The 21,333-nt window shown below is 43.0% G+C and overlaps 1 protein-coding gene across 6 annotated transcripts in view; it reads right to left on the reverse strand.

Annotated features, from left to right (window-relative positions):
* METTL4 (methyltransferase 4, N6-adenosine) overlaps positions 1-21,333 on the reverse strand; it is a 212,860-nt gene that overhangs the window by 117,519 nt on the left and 74,008 nt on the right. Inside the window, exon 8 of one of the 6 annotated variants that reach the window (XM_083187563.1) lies at positions 11,804-12,643. The exons of the other annotated variants lie outside the window; for them this stretch is intronic. Coding sequence (XP_083043689.1) covers positions 12,516-12,643 — 128 coding nt within the window. The 3' untranslated portion in view covers positions 11,804-12,515. Of the gene's footprint in view, positions 1-11,803; positions 12,644-21,333 lie in introns of those variants that run through there. 6 annotated transcript variants of the gene reach the window in all.

The following is a 21,333-nucleotide window of genomic DNA, read 5'->3' on the forward strand; positions in this document are numbered from 1 at the left end:
TGAGAATTAAGAGGAAGTAGTTATAATTAGGACTGACACTAAAAAGAAAATAAAAACATGACTAAGATATAATGAATCACCAGAAACAAAAGAATGAACAAAGGAAATGACAATGATAAAGCACTGAATGCTGGAGCCATATAAATAAATGATATACATAAAATAAATAGTCTGTTCATTTCTGGGTTTACAGAATACATTCAGATAGAGAATGGTTCTGGATAATAGGGAAGTCTGGACGGCTTCAATGGGGGTGTATATGTGTGCTGAACTTTATATATTATACTTAGATATATATATATATATATATATACACACACACATATACATATATATATACACACACACACACACACACACACATACATACATACATACATACATACATACACACACACACACACACACACACACACACACACACACACACACACACACACACACACACACACACACACACACACACACACACACACACACACACAGCTGTAGGCTAGAGAAGCAAAGACACTGAAGACACACGTTCAAAGGCAGGTAAAATGAATATGTTGCCAGTGGAGTAAAGGATCAGTGTTATATTCAATGCTCATATTCCTCAGATGACTGATGAAAATAGTGACAGGCTTTTTTCCCCTTTGCTGTTCCCAGGAGAAATCTAAGATAGGCACAAAGGCTGTGGTTGGAACATTAGCTCTTTTTGTCAGATTAAAATAGAAGAGGTCTAGTTTCAGCAAAGGATTATTTGTAGTCTTTCAGGGTTGTCTTGAAGGTTTAAAAACATCCCTTGATGCAGCAGAATGCCTAGAAATCATATCCTAAAGCATTAAGTTGCCCATTTGGCCTAAATGTAGCAGTATACGGGCCAGGGAGGTTGCATCTGGGGCAGGGAAAGTTTGCCAGGAAAACAAGCTTTTCAGTGTAATTAATATAGGGAAGGCGGTGAAACTGGGACGTAAAAATGATCAATAAATTGATGCCTGACCATGAAACACATAAATGTAATAGCTTAAACAAATCAATCATGTAAAACAAAGGAATAACATACAGTAATATGTTGAAATGTACAATGAGAACTCTGTAACATTTATCAGAAAAGAAAGGGATTTCTTCTGGTAGCATTTGAAAATAAATATATTTTATAATAAGTTATACAGAGAAAAAGCAGACAAAATGGAGAAGTTTTAGCACTTTCATTTCCTAATGCAGAATAAAATACACACAGGAGGGTCATGAAAACCAGCCACGCCTCTGCGGTACTAGCAAACAGGGAGAAAGAGTAGGAGGGTGCAGGAAGTCAGTTGGGCAGAGTGTATAGAGAACACTAGGTGACAGGATCACAATGACCATCACAATCACCACATTTCTAATATGAGGTGTCAGCAGCAGAATGATGGTTTACAATGCACTCTACGCTGCAGTAACCAGGAACTGCTGCAGGTCCCACAAACATCGAGAACAGTGGTTCCCAACCTGGGGTACTTGTACCCCCAGGGGTACGCTGCAGAACAGTTGGGTGTACTTGAAAATAATATTGGTAACGGCAGAAAAAGTGTCCCATTGCCATGGAGACAAACCAAGTCACATTACAAGTTCTGCCTGCAACGTCATAAACGTCTCATTGTGCCTAGCGGAGGCCCCACACAGAGGTCTGCAGGCATGTATCCCGGGACCCAGGCATCCAGGCTTCCATCGGTAGTAGAGGTGAGGGGAAGCCACGGGATGCCCCCAGGAGACATCGTGGCATGGATCTCAGGGAGGGCCCAACTCCAGCCCCAGGCCTCACTGACTCACTCTCTCTCCCCCACCAACTCCAGCCCTCAATGTCTCTGCCCAGGCCTCACTGTCTCTCTCCCCCCCCCCCCCCCCCCGCCGCCACCACCACCACCCACGGCTCTCCCTACAGGAAGATGCAAGATGGCGCCGCAATGGCTGCCTAGGAAATGTGCACTCAGCCATATGTATCCTGTGTCCTCTATGTGATAACTGTACTGTGCTGCCTAGGTGCTGTGCAGCTTGCCAGGAATGTGTTCCCTGTGCGATAACTCTACTCTCCCTCTTTATATTGTTCCCACCTGGCTGCTGCAACGACCAGTGATGCCGCTGATATCTGCCTAGGCACCGCGCAGCTTGGCGGTCAGGTTCCCCACGCATGTAATGTCCCAATGTAACATATGTAATGTCAACCCCCTTAATCCCGGATTGATGCTACACTGAAATCCACATAAAATTCCTAGTGTGCGCAAGCACACATGGCCAATAAAGTTGATTCTATTCTATTCTGCCCGACCAGCAATCCATTGGGAGCTACCAATTCTGCCTAGTTCAGACATCAGTGTTCATCTGCCCCACGCGGGTGGAGGGTGCAGCAGAATTATTCCTACACGTGTTAGTGAGAACTTCAGAGACAGTACACAGCCAGCGGCAAGACACAGAGGGACCAGCTTTCTGACCGCACACTACTTATTCACTACTTAATATAAGGGCACGCATACCGCCCACTTCCACTCCACTTGTAAGTACTGTGGATATTTCAAATTGAGAGGAGGGGGTACTCATAAATGAAAATCCCATTCAAGGGTTACGGAAGAGAAAAAAAGTTGGGAACCATTGGTCTATAAGGTAACAAACTCCAAGACATGCCCTACAAAGGGAGTCATCCCCAAATACTGAAGTGACCATGTTGCAGCTGTCTTTAGTTAGTAGCTTACTTGTATAGAACTGAGAGCACTTGAGTGTATTTAGTGCTCACTCTAAGTGTTTATTGCAGGGTGCCGTCCCCTGCCTGTTTTTAAATGTACTCATGCGCTGACCCCTTTAACATACTCTGCTGCGCTGAGAGTGGCAGGGAATGGGACATCAGAGGAGGTTATCGGCCTGTCAGCTCGGTGGATAGCAGGATGCAGCTGGAAGAGCTGACACGCTGCTAAACTCAGAGCCCCCCACCGCGCTGACAGACCGCTCACCCCCTCTGAGGAGAACGGCTGTCAGCTGCTCCATCTGTATCCCGCCCCCTGCCTTGCTGATATGCCGCTAACCTTTACTGAGGCATGTCAGCTCTTCCAGGTCCCTCAAACCCCTGTTCGGTGATGGGGGGTGCTCGTTCGGGGTGGCAGCACTCTGCCCTAAAAAATCCCAGAGTGAACACTAGTTTTGCATCCTGATAACAACCTCACATGGCTGGTAATGGATGGATGGAAAGTATTATATAAAGACTTTGTCTTATATCCAGGAGTAAAGCTGGGATTGTCGGACAGCGGTATTAAAGGACTAGGCAACGGAGCAATGTTGTAAAGTCTATTACACATATCCCATATTTCTAGACTTAAAGCAATTATCGGATGATTTTTAAAAAATTTTGCTCGAGTTTTTCTTGGTAACCATAATAAAGAAGAAACAGTGCGCATATTAAGAACATTAGATTCAATTTCAACCCAGACTCTTTCTGATTTTGACCTTGATCCTTTTGAAGTCTTTTGATCCTTGGTGGCAGAGTGGAATTAGATTTCTTAATGATATTACGCAAACTGCTAAATTTCCAACATTTGCGGAAATCCAAACTTCTCGCTCAATTCCTCATAAAAATTTTTACCAATATCTACAAATTAGATATTTTCATTTCTCAGTAAAGCAACAAATCACCACCAGAAGTTTGACCCCAACTGAAAGGTTAGTTTATTATAATACAACCACTAAAGGTCTTATATCAACATTGTATCCTTTGTTATTGCAGCAGGGATCTAACACCAAAGATTTACATGAGATAGCGTGGGAAAAGGATCTGGGAGAGTCTCTAGAGAATGAAGATTGGTCTGAAATTTACAAAAATGTCTCGAGTAGCTCTATTTGTGTAAGACTAAAAGAAAATGCGTACAAATTATATTACAGATGGTATTATGTCCCAGTTAAGCTTAACAAAATGAATTCTGAAATTAGCTCTGTCTGTTGGAGGTGTAATTGTATGGAAGGAACATTTCTTCATACAAGGTGGAATTGCCCAGTTTTAATTCCACTCTGGAAAAATATAGCTCTTTTAGCTGTCTCTGTTTTATCAATTCAAATTCCTTTCAAGGCTGGGTACTATCTTCTTTCCATGAACATCCCAGGAGCTAGTCATGCACAAAACAAATTATTCATGCATATAGTTCTGGCGACTAGAACTTGTATTGCTAGCCATTGGAAATGATCGAATTTACCAACTTTGGCAGAAATAATTGGCAAAATATGGTATGTTCATTCAATGGAGTATATAACCAGCATTTTGAAAGGCTCGTCTTCAAAATTTATTAAAGTATGGAGTCCATGAACTACATATTTCAATGTCCCCCCAATGTTTCATTAAATTGATAATAATATTCTCAAATATCTATGAATGATTAACAAATGCCAACCGGGTTGGTTCCCTTTCCCTATCCTTTCCTTCCATCCTTCTTTCTCCTTCGATTTTTTTTTTGTTTATTTTAATTTGTATATATATTTTAGTCTCTACATATATATAAGACAGAGTCTTCTGAAATAATAGAAAACTATATACATTTAGAGTATAGACATGAATTATTAGAAACTACTAAACAGATAAGCTTTTATTTTAATGTATTTAATAAGTAAATATTTGGGGTCTAAAGTGCTCTAAAAATGTTACTTCTGAATTTGAGCATTTGTATAAATGAATTACTTGCTTTTTACTTGTATTCAATGAATTATCTTTAATAAAATATATTTGACAAAAAAAAAAAAGAAAAGAAGAAAGTATTATATAAACATAATTTTTATTATTTAAGCATCCCAGACATGAGACAAGTATCAGGCCATTCCCCATTTTGCCAATGACCATGTTTAGTTGTCAAAGAACTGTACCCTACATTCTGCAAGGAACGTTCAGCCGTGCAGGTGCATTACTACTAGCAGCATGGAAAGCCAGTAGTAACTACATTGCCATGGGAAGCTGTGTAATGGGGAGCTATAGGTGGGTGTGGATTATAAGATTGATGCTATAGATCAGTGGTTCCCAACCTGGGTCCTCAAGTGCCCCCAAAAGCTCTTGTTTCCCAGGTCACAGGGCCGGCGCACAGGTGCACTCATTCACTGAAACATTTTAAAAGATTTACATTTGGAGGTAATTATTTCACCTGCGATTCTGTGTGGAGACCTGGGTAAAACATCAACTGTTGGGGTACTTGGGAATCGAGGTTGGGAACCACTGCTGTAGATGCCAGGATACTTTAGATGGGTGTGGATTAAAAAGATTGCAAAGTAATAGTTCTACAGTCAACAGGTTAAAACCATATGAACAAGTTGATTGGGTTAAAAGGTTGACATGGAAAAGACTGACATTAGAATGGATCACAAGTTTTTTTTGGAGGAGGTTATGTCATTTTGTATGTTTAACAATATGTAAGCCAAATTAGTGGAAACGGGTAACTCTCGAAGCTTCAGACAATGTCCACTACTGTTTTGCTCAACACAGGTTACTATTCCCAATCATAGTCTATGTCAGTGGTAGCCAACTCTAGTCCTCGAGAGCTACCAACAGTTCACATTTTCCAGACAACCTAGCTGCAGCATTACTCAGACACAAAAGATTCACAGTTGTAACTACAGATGGAGCGCCTCTCGCTATTGCTCCGCCAGCGCCAGAATCTGGCCGCTGGCGATCGCCGGTGGAGAGGCGCCCCATCTGACTGAGATGATGTGGCAAGGCAGCGGGGACCCGGGGGGGAGCCCCATTGTAAGGCGACTCGCGCGCATCTCGTGCGCGCGCGCCCCCTTACGGCAGCTGGCGGGGGATGGCGGCTGGTGAATCTTCTGCCATCCCCTGCAAGAGCAAGCGGCGCTCCATCTGTAATTACTTCACTTGTGATTCTGTGAGGAGATCTGGAAAACATTAACTGTTGGTAGCTCTTGAGGACTGGAGTTGACTACCCCAGGTCTATGTGGATGGTAAACGATAAAAATGTATTTTTTTTTTTTTTTTAAACGAACAAAATTTTGTGTACACCATGTGTTCCCTCTCAACTGCTGCATATACAACAGAATTGTTCTTAAGGTGCCGATTCATGGTGCGATGATCGCACCTGTTATGGGCTGCATAGCAACGCATGTGTTTTGCTATGTGCAGCACATACTTTTTGTACTGTGAGATGCGATGCCCGCAGGTTCGCACATCACATTGCATCACATTGCATGGTGCTATTGCACCATGTATGGGCACCCTTAGTCAACAGAACAGTTAGATTCACCCTTATACTAACGTTATGCTGAGCATGGTAGATGATATAGGTATTTGTGCTGCCCTCTGCTCCTATTTTTATGTGTGAGTGAGTGATGTCAGAAACTGGGTGCAAAACAATTGATCACTTTACTGTGGGCAAAAAAGACATGAAATACAAAACATCTGCAATTCATATATTATTTTCATACATAAATTTGCACAATGGTGTATTTACATGGATGTACCGATATATCATAAACACATATGTGGTAAAGGTTCCTACACAGGATTTTACCCTGTCTACTTACAGTGAAACTAGCGTTTTTGATTGAGGCAGGACTTCTCCCTCTTTATTAATCCCCTTGGCCAGTAGCCAGCACACTTTGCATAAAGGGGACCAGGACAAGTAGTATAACTTTTTAATGTAAATCTACCTAATCAATACCTGATGTACTGTACATATAATGTACTCTATTATACAACCAGATGTTACAATTGGGTATATGTAACGCTAATACCGCTTTTACACTGCCATAACAACCCAGGTTTTTGCCTGGTGGACCAGGGTCAGCGGCGGTGTAAAAAGGGTCAACCTGTATCCATTTACACGGGCAGGACCTGGGTAGTGTTCGTGTGGAAATGGCCCCAATGGCAGGGGAAGCACTGTCCGGAAGTCAGTGGCAGAAGACACCAGTAGGAAGTGGAGAGCGCACACATTACACGCGCACACAAGCTCTGGACAGTCACTGGCGTTCTACAGGCGGTCTGCCGGCCACAGCGCGGACAGTTGAGGATGAGTCCTGCATGTGCCTTCCACCCCAGTGACATTTTTGTTTGAGGGGGCGGGGCGGGGCATGGGTGGGGGACGGGGACACAGGGAGAGATGCTTGCTGTCGGCCCAGGGTGGAGATGCTTGCTTTCTGCTGCTGTAGGGAGGAGGGGGGCAGGGGGGGAACACATGGGTGATGCTGTGTGCTGCTGCATTAATGACAATGACATCAACAAGGAAAAGCAGGGCTGACCTAGGTTCAGTGTAAAAGGCTCAGATCCAGGCCCGACCTGGGTCAAAGTGCTGTGTAAATGGGATATAAAGCTGGGTCCGACTCTTGACACGTGTTCGAAGACTAGGGCCCAACCAGAACTGCACAGTGTAGATATTATAAGGCTAGGAACTCCATACAAACTACATTGCTAGTTACTCAGTTACTGTAGTTTTATTTTAAATGTAAAATTCTATGTTTTAGAGACTATTACTTTTCATGAATGTCTATTTCTATATAGTTTACCAGAAACTTTTGTTATTGCTGGCGTAAGGTGCCTAAAGTGAAAGTACAATGTGGAAATACTGCAAATAATTAGTGTTGCAAAAGGGGTATTTAAATTCCATCAATATTCATGTATTATAGATCTATCCAGGTGACTCCATTATTGTGATTTATTACAAATGAAACCCATAATAAGATCACGTATTTAATCAGCAAGCAGTATGTGTTCTGAGTGTCAAGTCAGCCTCAAATACTCAAAACATAATAAAATTCAGAATAATTGCTGTTTAGCACATATTTTAAGTTCCATTAAAAACTAAATCCTTGTACACACTAGACGAGATTTTAAAAGATATCGCTCAGAAGGGCTCTTTTGCGCAGTATTTAAAGTCTAGTGTGTATGCTCTACAGTAGATCATTAATGCATACTTACCTACCCTCCCGGAATGGCCGGGAGGGTCCCAAAAATTGGGTCCACTCCCAGCACCCCTGGAAGAGTGGGCAAGACTCCTGCATGCAATGCCCCCCGCATCACCCCCTCCATCTGCCAGTCAAATACCGGCATTCCCGGCTCTTCGGAGAGGGCTAAAATTATGCTAAAATAGTGTCATTTAGTAAAAAAAACCTCCCCTAAGATGGGCCACTGACAGTGGGGCACCCTGGGTACAGCTGTCCCGGGCCCCAGCCTCTGGAGGGGCCCGGGCAGCTGCCTAAAGCAGTGCCAAACCCCTGGGTACCAGCACACCGCCTCCCCATCCCGGCACCTGCGGCCCCCCAGCCATGCACGCACAATGCACAGTGCAGCCTGCAGAGTGTCGAGCCTAGGACACAGAGGGGCTCATCGCTCTGCAGGCTGCACTGTGTAGTGTGCACCATGGGCCTGACCAACGGTGGAGGCTGAAGGAGCCAGAGGGCGATGCTGCGTGATGGTAAGTAATGGTAATGGGTAGGGGGAGGCGGGGTGCTGGGAGGGGCGGGTGGGCTGGTGCACGCACGCGCGCGGGGGGGGGGGTTAGTGGGGGCCCTGCCCCTAAGAGTCGCAAACCGCAGCATTTGTCAAAAATGGGGGTGGGGCTTAATCGTGACAAGACCTTCCCCGGAAAACCTGCAGAGGGTCCCCTCTCTGGGCTTCATCTGGAGAGGAGCCAATAAAGGAAGACAAGTTTTAACGATGCATGCTCCTGCGATTGTTAATGACCCCCCACCCCCGGGGGCTGTACATGCAGGTCAATTTTGGCTATACTGTATATTTATTTATTAACATTTTCTTATATAGCACAGCATATTCCATTGCGCTTTACAAAAGGAAACAGTGATACAAAAGTACAGTCAAAAGGTATATAGCCAATGATCTGCAAGAAGAGTGACTGGGGGTGAAGTCCCTGAACGATATTATCAACGATATCTTTCAGCGTATATGCACTATATTGCTGACCTGTGACAACCGCAAATATCTTTATCGATATCGGCGCTGTTGCAGGTCGTGTAGTGTGTGTGGGTCTTAACATTAATATAAACAGTGTTGTTCTCAAACATTCAACCTGCACTAATATATAAACAAGGAGTTGTTTTCCTTAGAAGTACTGAAATGCAAACTTCATTCAGATTCCTTTCTACGTGTACTATTAATCTACACATAATGTATTAACTCATCTATTAATAGATTTACATTAGATCATCTATTCATTTTTAATGTACTAACTGTGGAGTTGTAATAAACCACACAACAGTCCCAGCCTTACATATAAAGTCCTTTGCACAATACAGTAAATATTCAAGTTATGACTTGATAACCAGACATCAAGTCCAGGAATGCCACTGATAAGTAGCATGTTATGTTATATTGCTATACAGCAAACCATGGTTGCAGTGTGTTAAAGGAAGCACAACCTTAGCTGTTACTGCTGCTCTACCATCTACGTGACCAGACATTTAAGTCCTTCACTTTAAAATAGGTACGAAGCAGGGAAGTGAGAATATGAATAGATGAGACAACCACAAGCCATAAAGTATTGGGAATGCACATGCAGCCCCCCGCAACTGCGGAAAGGGGGACGGGGATGGGAGATACAAGTGGGAAGGACGAGATAACCACAAGCCATAAAACATGGGGATTCCACATGCAGCCAGAAAATACGCATACAAGCATCCCCTGCATCAGGTTTGCTATAGTGCATGCTAAAACTGTGGTAGGACATGCTGGGATGTACAGATGGAGCAGCTCTCACCTGCTGGAGATTCTATTGCCAATCGCCGCCCCTGCCGTCCTCCAACAGAAGGGGGCGCACTCGCGTGCCCCGTTCTGTCAGAGCCCTCCAACCGTCTCTCCCGCTTCCTGCCCATCCGCAGCAGCCTGCCCCAGCGATGGGCAAAGAAGCCACCAATCACAGCTCCCCGGCGCTTTGCTGACGGGGGAAGCACGAGCGAGTGAAGTCAGCCAGCACATGCAATCTGGCGATGCGGCAGGCTGGTTGATGGTGACTCCATCTGTATAGTTCCACATCAGTCAGAGGGATACATGTTAAATACCCAATGCCATAAAGTTTGTGAATGTAGCTTTTGATTACTGTATGCGCTCACATCATCATACAGTGATGTGCTTTTAAATAAGCCAGTCACACCACACTACCCCAGTACAAAATGCTGTATAACAAAGCTGCCTGTTGTTCATAGAGGAGCAGTATAATGTCAAGCAGCTTCACGTAATAAAAGTGCTAAACTAGATTATTAAATAGATGTGTTGTCATGTTTTTATTTTTAGCAGCAAACTATTACAGCCCTGTAAATTATTTGGTGCAAAAACGATGTCCATGTTTGTTTCGTTTACCAAGCCTATATACTTATAGTAAAAAAGTGAATTTCCTTCCTTATTCCAGCTGGGTCTGTTTTTATTTTTTATTGCAAATCTTAAGCCCCAACACACATACCTCCCAACATTGGTGGCAGTGGAAGAGGGACATGAAATTAGGGGCATGGCCTATGTTATCGACTCTCCCATGAGGCTGCTGTGATGGACATGGCCAGCAATGTGAGAGCTGCTGGCCATGCCCCCACTCTTCAGTGAATAGACACTGTAAGCATGCACACAGCGTCTATTCCCGCACAGCAGTGGGTAGCAGGGGGGACTGCCAACTGCCCTCCTCCCCACCGCAGGACACTGCCGGCACCGAGAGGAAAGCATTAATTGGAACAGTGGGGAGGTATGCACTAGGCACTAGAAAGGGGGTTCTGAGTGATATTGTTCACAATATCATCTAGTATAGACACAATATCTTTAGAGATGAGCGCTCCTGCACATCCTTAACGATGAGTGATATCAACTGAACATGCAGGTCAATATGGCAATATAGCCAAATTAACTTCATGTTCAGCGGGTCCCGGTGACGTCGCTGAACATTATTGGCAGCCGATAACCGATCAGTGTGTACGGGCAATATTGGTTAACTATATCGGCCGCGGTCTTGTAGTGTGTATGGGTCTTTAAGCAGATGGAAACAAAGAGTTTGGAAACATACAGTACATTCTAAGAGGTGTTAAATAATTTAGGTCAGACTGCATTTCGCACATTACCTTGAGAGACAAACTCGAGAACGGGTGAAGAGTGATTACAAGCACAGATTTCATTAGTTCATGGCTGCAAGTGCATCAATTAATCCTTTCAAACAGGATTTTTTCCAAGTATATTCTCTTCTTAATAACAGAAAACCTTTTAGAACTCTATGATATTAATGGCATCAATTACACATTCGCTTGAATTTTAAAAATAACATAAGTAATAATAAAGAAGACCTACAAAACAAAAACCTTAACTTGCATTAATACCTGGGGGGGGGGGATGAATCTACAATCTAAACATGTTGTGCTTCTGCAATGTACTCCACTGTTTCCTCTCGTACAAACTTGTTGAAGCTAAAATTCAAACACATCCACCCACCCCTTATATAAAGAACAATACATGACAAACCTCAAACACCACTGTGCGCTCCCTATCTGAGGAGCGTGTACATTGTTCTGAGAGTTTAATTATCTTTAAGCCTCAGGCATGGAATACTACTTGCTGATTTAATCCAGCCATAATATTAATACTAGGTTCCTCTGATCTGTAAATCACCAGTATTTCTATTATACAATTCACCATAACCCAGCAGCATTCGTTAAAAAAAATTAAAAAAAAGCAACATGTAGACATATTAATTTTTGGCACAAATATATAACCGCAAGTCACCCAAACAATGTCCACAGGAAACCACTGTCTAGTGCAAAATACTTGATTTTACAACCGCTATAATTAGGTTTTATTTATATGGCGCCAAAAAGGTTCCACAAATGAGCAGAACTATGAAAATACAGTACATGATAATATAGTACATGACTTATAAACATTGCTTCATCAGTGGTCATAACATTTAAATAAGCAGCAGGGTGGCAGAAACTAAATGTGGCCATACACTACTGCGATGTTTGTATGGCCACCCGACCCCCCCTGAGCTTCCAAGGACCTTCCCGTGTGGCAGGATCGCATGTGGTTCTTTCACATGCAATGTATCGCATGCAACCTCGTCCCCCGCTGCCGGGAGGGGAGCCAAGTCGGAGGTCAGATGGGCAACAGGTTTAATGTCCGGCTCAGGTCCGATGTGCATGGGACTGCGCAGCGGACCCGAGGGGGACGTCAAACACATCCGATTTGGGAGGATTTTAAGTCCCGATCTGTCGGGATCGGGTGAAAACAGCCCAAATCAAACTAGTGTATGGGCACGTTTAGAGTTAGGTACCATTGTAAGGCATAAGTAAGAGAAGGAAAAGCAAATTAGGTTAGAGGGACCTGCTTGTGACAGCTACAAGGTAGGGACAGACAGCGGTATGACAGTTGTGTTATCCTCAGTCTACAGTATTAAATTGTGTAAACAAAGAGAGAAAGCAATTGCAGGTAGTCTTTACATTATTTATATCCCTTACTCTTTAGATGGGAAGCTTTTCTGAGCAGGGCAAAAATTCCTATTGTCTCCACACTGTGTGATGTAGTTGTAAAGATAGTGGTATCTTTAAACAGTGTCTTTATAGCATATCCATCCTCCTATACTCTTTTTAGCAAAAAATACTTCCCGTCTGTTGGATGGCAGCTGATTTTTCTCTTTAGGGACTGTTGCTGTGTTGACCCGTGAATAGATAGCTATAAAAGAGTGAGAAACCACACTTTCTAGTGTAGTGGATATATTCAGGAGGAAATATAGGGGGTTATTCTGTTTGATTCGCAAGGCTGCGAATTCGCATGTTGACCCATGAATAGATAGCTATAAAAGAGTGAGAAACAGCGCTCTCTAGTGTAGTGGATATATTCAGGAGGAAATACAGGGGTTATTCTGTTTGATTCGCAAGGCTGCGAATTTGCAGCCTTGCGAGTCCCCCAAACCATGCCTTGCGAATGGTGGCCTGGCAACCACCCACTTGCAAGGGCGATTCCCTCGCAGGGCCTGTGAAAGGATTTTACACAGTAATATTCATTCGCAGCCTAGTGGGATCCATCGACATCTTTCGATGGTCGGCTACCATTGAATGATGGCGAAGGCACATGCATATAAAAGCGACTCTCAAGTCACATATGCGTGGACACTCAGGGGGAAGTGGACGGGCAGCTGACATCCCCCCCACACACACAACATCGGGACATTTGCATGAGAACCATATGGGAAACCATAATAACTCCCATAGATATATGCATACAGAATGTGTAAGATATGTGATAATTAGGGCTCATCAATAGTGTCTGATCGTCCCTGAGATACAATATTAATGAGCCTAATTATAGCTATACTGTATATTATAAATAGTGTTCTTTAAAAAGGTTGGGGCAGTGCAGTCAGTGGGATCAGAGACATACATCCCCATGATAGGATTGCATATTACAATGTGACCCTGGGCAGGAATATTCCGCCCAGTATCGCATTGTATATGCGATCCTTGTTAAATGGACCCCGTTAACAGTTTTGTAGAGAGGTGGAAAGTCTGATAGGGAGAGGTAGAGAATTCCAGAGACAGGGAGCAGCACATGAAACATCTTGGAGACAGGAGTGGGAGGAGGTAATCAGTAAGCTGGAGAGGCAACATGCATTAGCGGAGCACAGAGGACAGATTTGTGTAAAGGGAGATAGGTTCAGAGATGTAATAGGTTCAGAGATGTAAATGAGTGGGTGACAGTTTTGTAAGTGAAAGAAGCTTGAACTGGACTCTGAAAGGAAGGGGAATGAGTAATGGGCTTGTAAGAGAGGGGAAGTGGATAAAGTATGTTTGGTGAGAAACATGATCCTAACTGCCGCACTGAGGATAAATTGGAGTGGAGAGAGGAATTTTTCAGGGATGCCACATACTGTAAAATTAGATTAGACTAGTCCATTTCTGGAGATAGCCAAACAATGAGTCAATAAGGATTTCCGTAGCATCCTGGGTGAGAAAGGGTCTGATCCTTGTAGAAAAGATGATCAGCTCAGTCTTAAGTTACATACACACTATGCATTTTTGTCCATGTACAATGTTACGAAAATTGCTGGGCGATAAATCGCTCAGTGCACATACACTGTGCTATATTAACCTTGCCCAGCAATTTTCATGGGGGTTGAAACACTTTCCAGAGTAAGAGACTATGAATAGTATTTTGCTCTTCCTATAATACTGAGCAACAGACGGCGGCAATAATGATGATGCAGGAGCACACATCAGTGCTCGCCACACGCCCATACACACTAGGCAATTTTGAGCTCAAAGTATCTCAAGGCCTTAAGGCATGTTAAGTTTAAGAAAGTGCTGGGACATCCAAGAAAGTCAAAAGTTATAGACATAAAAGGAGAGGCCCAAGAAATTAACCTTGGGCGACACCTAATGTTAGCGGAACTGGAGTCAGGAGAGGAGACAGAGAAGGATTGTCAGGTAGGAAGACAGCCAGGAGAGGGAGATTCAGGCAGACCAAGAGAGTGAAGGATTTGCAAGAGAGGGTAGTCCACAGTGTCAAAAACACCAGAGCGATTAATAAGCAGAGAGTAGTGACCCTTGGATTTAGCAGCAAGGAGATCCTGGCAGAATTTGGTGAGGACAGCATCAGAGGAGTGTACGGAAGCCAGACTGGAATGAGTCATGCAGTGAGTGGGAGGAAAGAAAGGCAGCGAGGCAGTTGTAGACAATACACTCAATGAGTTTGGAGAGGCAAAAGTGAGGAGAGAGATGGGTCAGTAGTTAATGAGGGTGTTAGGATAAAGTTCTGTGACATCTGGGTATTACCAGAACTTTGGAACTCCTGCCTCATTCTACATGGTGGCCAACCTTCAATTGTCTTTCGATTTCCACACAGCAAACTAAATACTAGTATATGTGCACCTGTATGGAGATTCTGGCATATTTTAAGGCCCACACACACTGGACAATTTTGAGCTGAAAGCAGCTCAGTTTTGTCGTTTCAGCTCAAAAGCCGCCCAGTGTGAAAGGGCCAGCGATAAGCGCTGACGCGCGCTCCCGCACCATCATCACCGGTCGCCGCTCATCTGTTGGTATTACCAGCAGATGAGTGGCAGGTTGGTTGGCTTTCCACAGTGTCCTGCTATGGAAAATCATCTGCCCCAGGGAAAATCACTCAGACGACCAAAAATCTCTCAGTGTGTATGCACTGAGCGATTTTCCCCATCATTGTTGTTCATGCACGCTGGGCAAAATTGTGACCTTAACACTTGTGACGCTGGGTTGAAATAGAAAGAACAATGGAAGGTGGTCACCTCTGGGCATCATCAGTGAAGGTGGCACCCTGACCTCTCCAATGCTGCAGGTTCTGCTTTATTGACCCCAGATTAGGAATAACTTGGGAGCCCAGGAACCCTTATGCATATGCAGCAAGGAAACCACACCCATGTTCATAAAAGGAGCATAGGCTGGAGAACATGACCTTTCCCTCCCCCTTACACATGTTGGATCTTGCTGCCTCTGCTGTTGCTGTGAGAGCAGCAATTAACAAGAACAGGAAGAACCTGACCATTAACAAGTAGTAGGGAGTTTTGTTTGCGGAGGGCAAACAGAAAGACAAATGTGCCTTTTTGGGCGCACTCTTTTGTTTAATCATTGAATGATAAGATTAGTTATTTAAAACATCACTTTTATTTAGACTCTGCACCTAAAAAATAAGAGGCAATTGTAGCTCATACATTGTACAGTCAATTAATATTGTGCACTGTTATCTACACATGAATAAAAAGTTTTTCAACTAGACTTTGTGTTATTGTATAGACTAGGCACTCATTCTAGCTGTCTACAAATATTCAACAGACTTACTCATCCTATGCCTTTTATTGGCTGGCTTCGTCTCTTTACAATACACCGTCTACAAGTTATACATATTTGTATGTGTGCATAACATGCATTTTTTTATAAATTTTTCCATTTTATCAGATGCACAGGAGCCACCGGTTGTGGGGGCAAAATTTTTCACGTGGGCCTTCTTTAACTATGTGCGAGAATATTTGATAATAAAATGGAAAAATTAAAAAAAAAAAATTATAAAAAAATGCATGTTATGCACACATACAAATATGTATAACTTGTAGATGGTGTATTGTAAAGAGACGAAGCCAGCCAATAAAAGGCATAGGATGAGTAAGTCTGTTGAATATTTGTAGACAGCTTGAATGAGTGCCTAGTCTATACAATAACACAAAGTCTAGTTGAAAAACTTTTTATTCATGTGTAGATAACAGTGCACAATATTAATTGACTGTAAAATGTATGAGCTACAATTGCCTCTTATTTTTTAGGTGCAGAGTCTAAATAAAAGTGATGTTTTAAATAACTAATCTTATCATTCAATGATTAAACAAAAGAGTGCGCCCAAAAAGGCACATTTGTCTTTCTGTTTGCCCTCCGCAAACAAAACTCCCTTCTATTCAGTCACAATACTGAATGTGTTGGGCGCACCACCAATCTACGACTACAATAATGGTAAAAAGTAGTCTATAATATTGGTAACTAGATACATTTTTTGCAAGATGTTTTGAAATTAGAATTCTTCTAGTCTGTGCGGATCCAAAATCCCTCTCTGCATTAACAAGTAGTGTTTACGTACTAGGGTGTTGGAAGTTAATTGGTGGAGAGTGTGTTTATCGGGATGCTGCTAGAGCTAGGTCATTGGCAGTGGCTGCAGGGTGAATATCTGGGTGCTTGCATTGAAAACAGGGCACTGTGTATGGGTGGTGTAGGCAAGATGTACTTTAGGAGGACTAGGGTAAATTTTTAAATTTCTTTTGGGGGACTCCCTAATAAATTGCCAATTGGTATGAGATTGCCAAAGTTTCAGCTTGATCTGATTACATTAAGACGTGCCTCATCATCCAAAAAATAATGCATTTGTTTGCCTAAAACCACTACCATTTGTCCTAGGAACCTGGATTTGGTCTTATTTCTTAGAAAATGTTCATGGCTTCAATTCTGTTTACTTTGCTGAAGTTTATAGAGTTGAAGATATTTAGCATTTTCCAGAACCACAAGAGTTCCAAACCTGTAAAATCGACTTTATCAGGAATGTCAAAAATTAACTAAACCCGATATTTTTTTGTTTTAAAGTTTTTTTTGTATCATTTTACATCAAAGCAGTGCCAATAAGGTGCTTTTTAAAAATTAAATAATCCAAGATGTGAGTGAAAACTAGGCTTCAGAAAGCAGGGAGAAGGAGAAGGAGGTGGTGCAAAAATACAAATATATAAACCAACTCTTTATTGTAATCATTATCGTCAACTTAATCAATATGAGAACAAAAGGTACCACATAAAACAGGGTTTTGTTTCTAAATTTTACCCTAGCTTATATTTAAAATGAATATAATCGGTTGCCAGTTTAGATAGATGTAGGGGTTTGGAGAAGGTAGCTTTTGAGGGGTCAGGATAGAGCTTTCGACATTCAGCAACTATTTGCAGCAAGTATTGCTTTTAAAAAAACAATCGGGTGCAAACAATTAGAATGAGACTCTCAATTAGTCAGTCACCATAAATACTTATATGTAAATGCAGCTGCCAATTTCAATATGGAAAAATTACTAAATGTAGCAATCAAGAAAATGGAGATAAATCTCTGGGAGCGCAGGATAATACATAGTATATTTATCTTCAGTTTAAGTTGGTAGTAATAATTAATACTCAATATGGATGATTCTCTCCAAAAAATACAGAAATTATAAAAACATTGAGCACATAAAATTAATAGCAATTAAAGTAAAAAAAAAACTTAATATGGATATAACTTGACACGCTAAGGTAAATAAAATGTATGTTGTAGTAGAGATACAATAATTTGTTTAAATTTTACCAGTGGTGTTAAAAACTGGTTGCTCCTACTGAAGGTAGAATGAAGCAGTGGGTAGATTCCAATTAACAGGGTCGGTAATAGGTAATTAATTATTGATTAAAACTTGGGGCGTGGCTTGGCCGGCATTGTGAGAGGGTGCGGGGACCGGGAGCTCTGACATTATCCTTTACATATATCCTTCCCCGGGACCCGTGGACGTCCTGTACTTACCTCCCCTGGCTTCTGAATTGTTCCTGAATTCCCTGCACCACTCATGGGCCTCCTGAGCGGCTTGTGGAGACCTGGCTGACTGTCGAGGCCTGCTGAAATCTGTGGGTCCTCCTTCTTGACGGCGGGCGCCATCTTGGATTTCCCGGCGGCTCTGACCAGGCCCCGGTGCTTTGTTGGTGTCTCCTGTCGGGTGGCTCGGCGGGTGGGGGCGCCTGGAGACCCTCCAGAGGAGTGGCGGTAGTGAGCGGGAGTCGTCTGTAACGAGGCGCGCTGCTTGGCCGCACGGGGGGACCGATGCCATCTTGCCTGCCTGCCTCCTGGGCAGAGGTGCCTGCATAGAGACACCGCTGCGTTCCAGGCCTGCGCCCGCTAGCGGTCTTCTGGTGCGCTGATCAGCTGGTGCTGCCCTCCTGCTCTGTTGTCCTGTGTGCTGTGGCTTCTCTGCGGACGGCCTGCTGAGACCTGTAGTGATTGATCCCAGGTGACTGCTCATTCATTAAGCGGATTCTCATGCTGCAATGAGATCCGCGGTCATCTAGTTTTACACAGATGTAGAGGTGACGAGCACTGGCGGCGTGCTAGCCGCTGTCATCTCGTTGCCTCTTTGTTTTATTGAAGGTGGTCTCAGCTCCCTTTATCCTCCTAGCGAGCTACTTGTTCTGAGACATGGAAAACTCATTGCAATTGATCCTCTGCGCCATAACCACTTCAACCCAGAGGATTCTCAGCATTTTTGATGCTACACCAGGGGGTACTGCTTCTCCCTGCTCTTCCCTGGATGATATAAAGTATGTTGCTCCGACTCCTGCATGTACCCCGGCTGACATCGAGGAAGATGTGGTGATCATGGAGGTCAGCAGACCTATCCTCATTTCATCCGGGAACTTTATCTCTCCTGTACCAACTCCGGTTATGCGCTCCTTTGTGGCTGTGTTTGATGGGAAAATTGCTATGGGAACTATAACTCTCCGGGATCATATGTTTGTTTTATCTGACTGCTGCCCGGTTCATCTCCGAGCTCCTGAGGACAAATTTCCTTTTGACAACTCCCTATAATGTTTGCTTAGACTGATTATTGTTATGATACCCTTTTTGATGCTCTCATTATCCTGTACAGTGATTTACTTATTGATGATATTTGATTGCTGCCTCCTTCTGTCCTTGTGTTGAGTCTCCTCTTTTTGAGGGATGGAGGGCTTAATTTGTGTTGCTTACATCCCCTCTTTTTTTTTTTTTTTGCGTTTAACTACTCTAGATTTAATTTGTTTAATGTAGTGCATAGGGATGAGGTTTGACATGTCCTAATATTCTCTTGGGACATATTCTCGTAGCCCTCGACATATCCTGCTCTTAATCTCATATGTTTACATGGGGGGGGGGGGGAGGGGGGGATAGTGGGTGTTTAGATTAGCATAGTTTTGGGTAGGGAGGGGGTTTGGAATGGGTTTAGGGGTACTATGTTGTAGGGCTCCAGGTACACCTCAGTTGGGGAAGGGTAGTACAGGGTGGGGGGTTATGTGGAGGGTTGATTTGGGTTCTTTGGGAGGTTTTTCCTTTTTGGGGTTTAATTTTCTTTATCAATGCTGGTAGTCTATTTAAGTTAGACGATGGTGTAACTGTTAGACGATTATTTCACGATACAGATTAATGGTGCTAAGTGTATTGCCATACGTCATATCCACATCCTTAGACTATCCAATTATCTCCCTGCTGTTGTGAACCCGGATGTCGTCTCCGGGTGCTCGACTTATTATATGTTCGCCTATATCCTGCGAGGATGGTCTTTAATTTGTATATATATCTTACATAATGTAAATGAATATGGTTCCTATCCTATGCTTATCCATATACATTGAATGTTACAATTCTCCTGAATGCACCTGTTAAGCTACTATTACACTGATGTCTGCAAGGGTATTTGTTTGTTAGTGCAAAAACCAATAAAAAATGACTCAATAAAAAAAAAAAAAAAATTATTGATTAAAACTTCCAATGGAGGGTTAGAAAAGTTCCGGTACTTGTGTATGATCACAGCGACCACTACGTCATTTGCGTAGTGGGCTATTCAGGGTAGTGAAATCGCATCGCATTCCGTTATTGTAGGGCATGCGATCAGATATCGGTTCCGATTGGACATATAATAATGGCATTTATTGTGCCATACAATTAAATGGCATATAATGTCATTTATTTAGCCCCCCCACTATCCACGTCATCCCGAAGCGAGCCCTGCGAGGGGCGTCGGCATGCTTCCGGCCGGCCTTTCCACTATCCACGTTGGCGTAAAGTCGATTTTATATAGTGTGGTGCGCACAGCGAGCCACCGAGCCCGTAGCGTGGCAAGCGCAGCGAGCCACGCGAGGGGACGCGTAATACATGTAACATAATACGCTCGCCACACAATATAAAATCAACTCCACGCCGATGTGGATAGTGGGGGTATGAAAAGGACGGGAGGATGCGTTCCGGGGGGGAAGGGGGGTATAGTACATTGGTATAGTACATTAAATGCCATTATAACAGGTAAAATCTCATCTCATCGCATGCCATACAATAATGGCATGCAATGCGATTTCACTATGTTTGCGTACATAGTAAAATCGGGCGCCGTGATAATAAACAAGTACCAAAGTTCCAAATAGATGCTGAATAATGGAAAGCCTGTGGCTTTTAATGTGATTCAGTCAAAAAAAGGAGAGAAGGAAGGGGGGGAATAGGGTCAACCTCCTAAGCAAACGTGAAGCATACTGGAAGGGGGAAATGGCTCCTTCTGTGGGAGGAGTGCAGATATTGTGGGCCATTCACTGTGAGATATCTCAATCTGTGCCCATAATATCTGGTGGGTTTCAGATAAGATGCCAGTCAGCCTGACAGACTTTACATCTGAACATTTATGGCCGTAACAACCAGTTGGTGGACCTGGAAACTTGTATATCTAATCTGCCCTAGTCACAATAAAATGGTTATATAACGCTTGAATATAAATGATTAACATCAGGTTATCCAGTGAGAACAGTAAGTTCTAAAATCTGTTTTAAAATAAAATAGTTTTTTGTTCTTTATTTCCTGTACATATGAATCGCTAATAGTTATTATATTATACTATTGATTTACTCATATAGTTCTTAAATGTCCCCAAAAAGAAATCTGAATAAATCGGTGACCCACGTGACATAGACAGCACTTTGGGTTTAATAGACATGCAGCCTTTTAAGATTCAAGAGATTTGATTTTCTCCAGTGCAGCAATTTGCATCTCTATCTCAAGTAACCCTAGCATGCCAAGGGTATGCCTGTCTGAACACAAATGGGATAATTACAA

This window comes from Crinia signifera, chromosome 5 (genome assembly GCF_055691185.1).
Source record: "Crinia signifera chromosome 5, ASM5569118v1, whole genome shotgun sequence".
Lineage (NCBI taxonomy): Eukaryota > Metazoa > Chordata > Amphibia > Anura > Myobatrachidae > Crinia > Crinia signifera.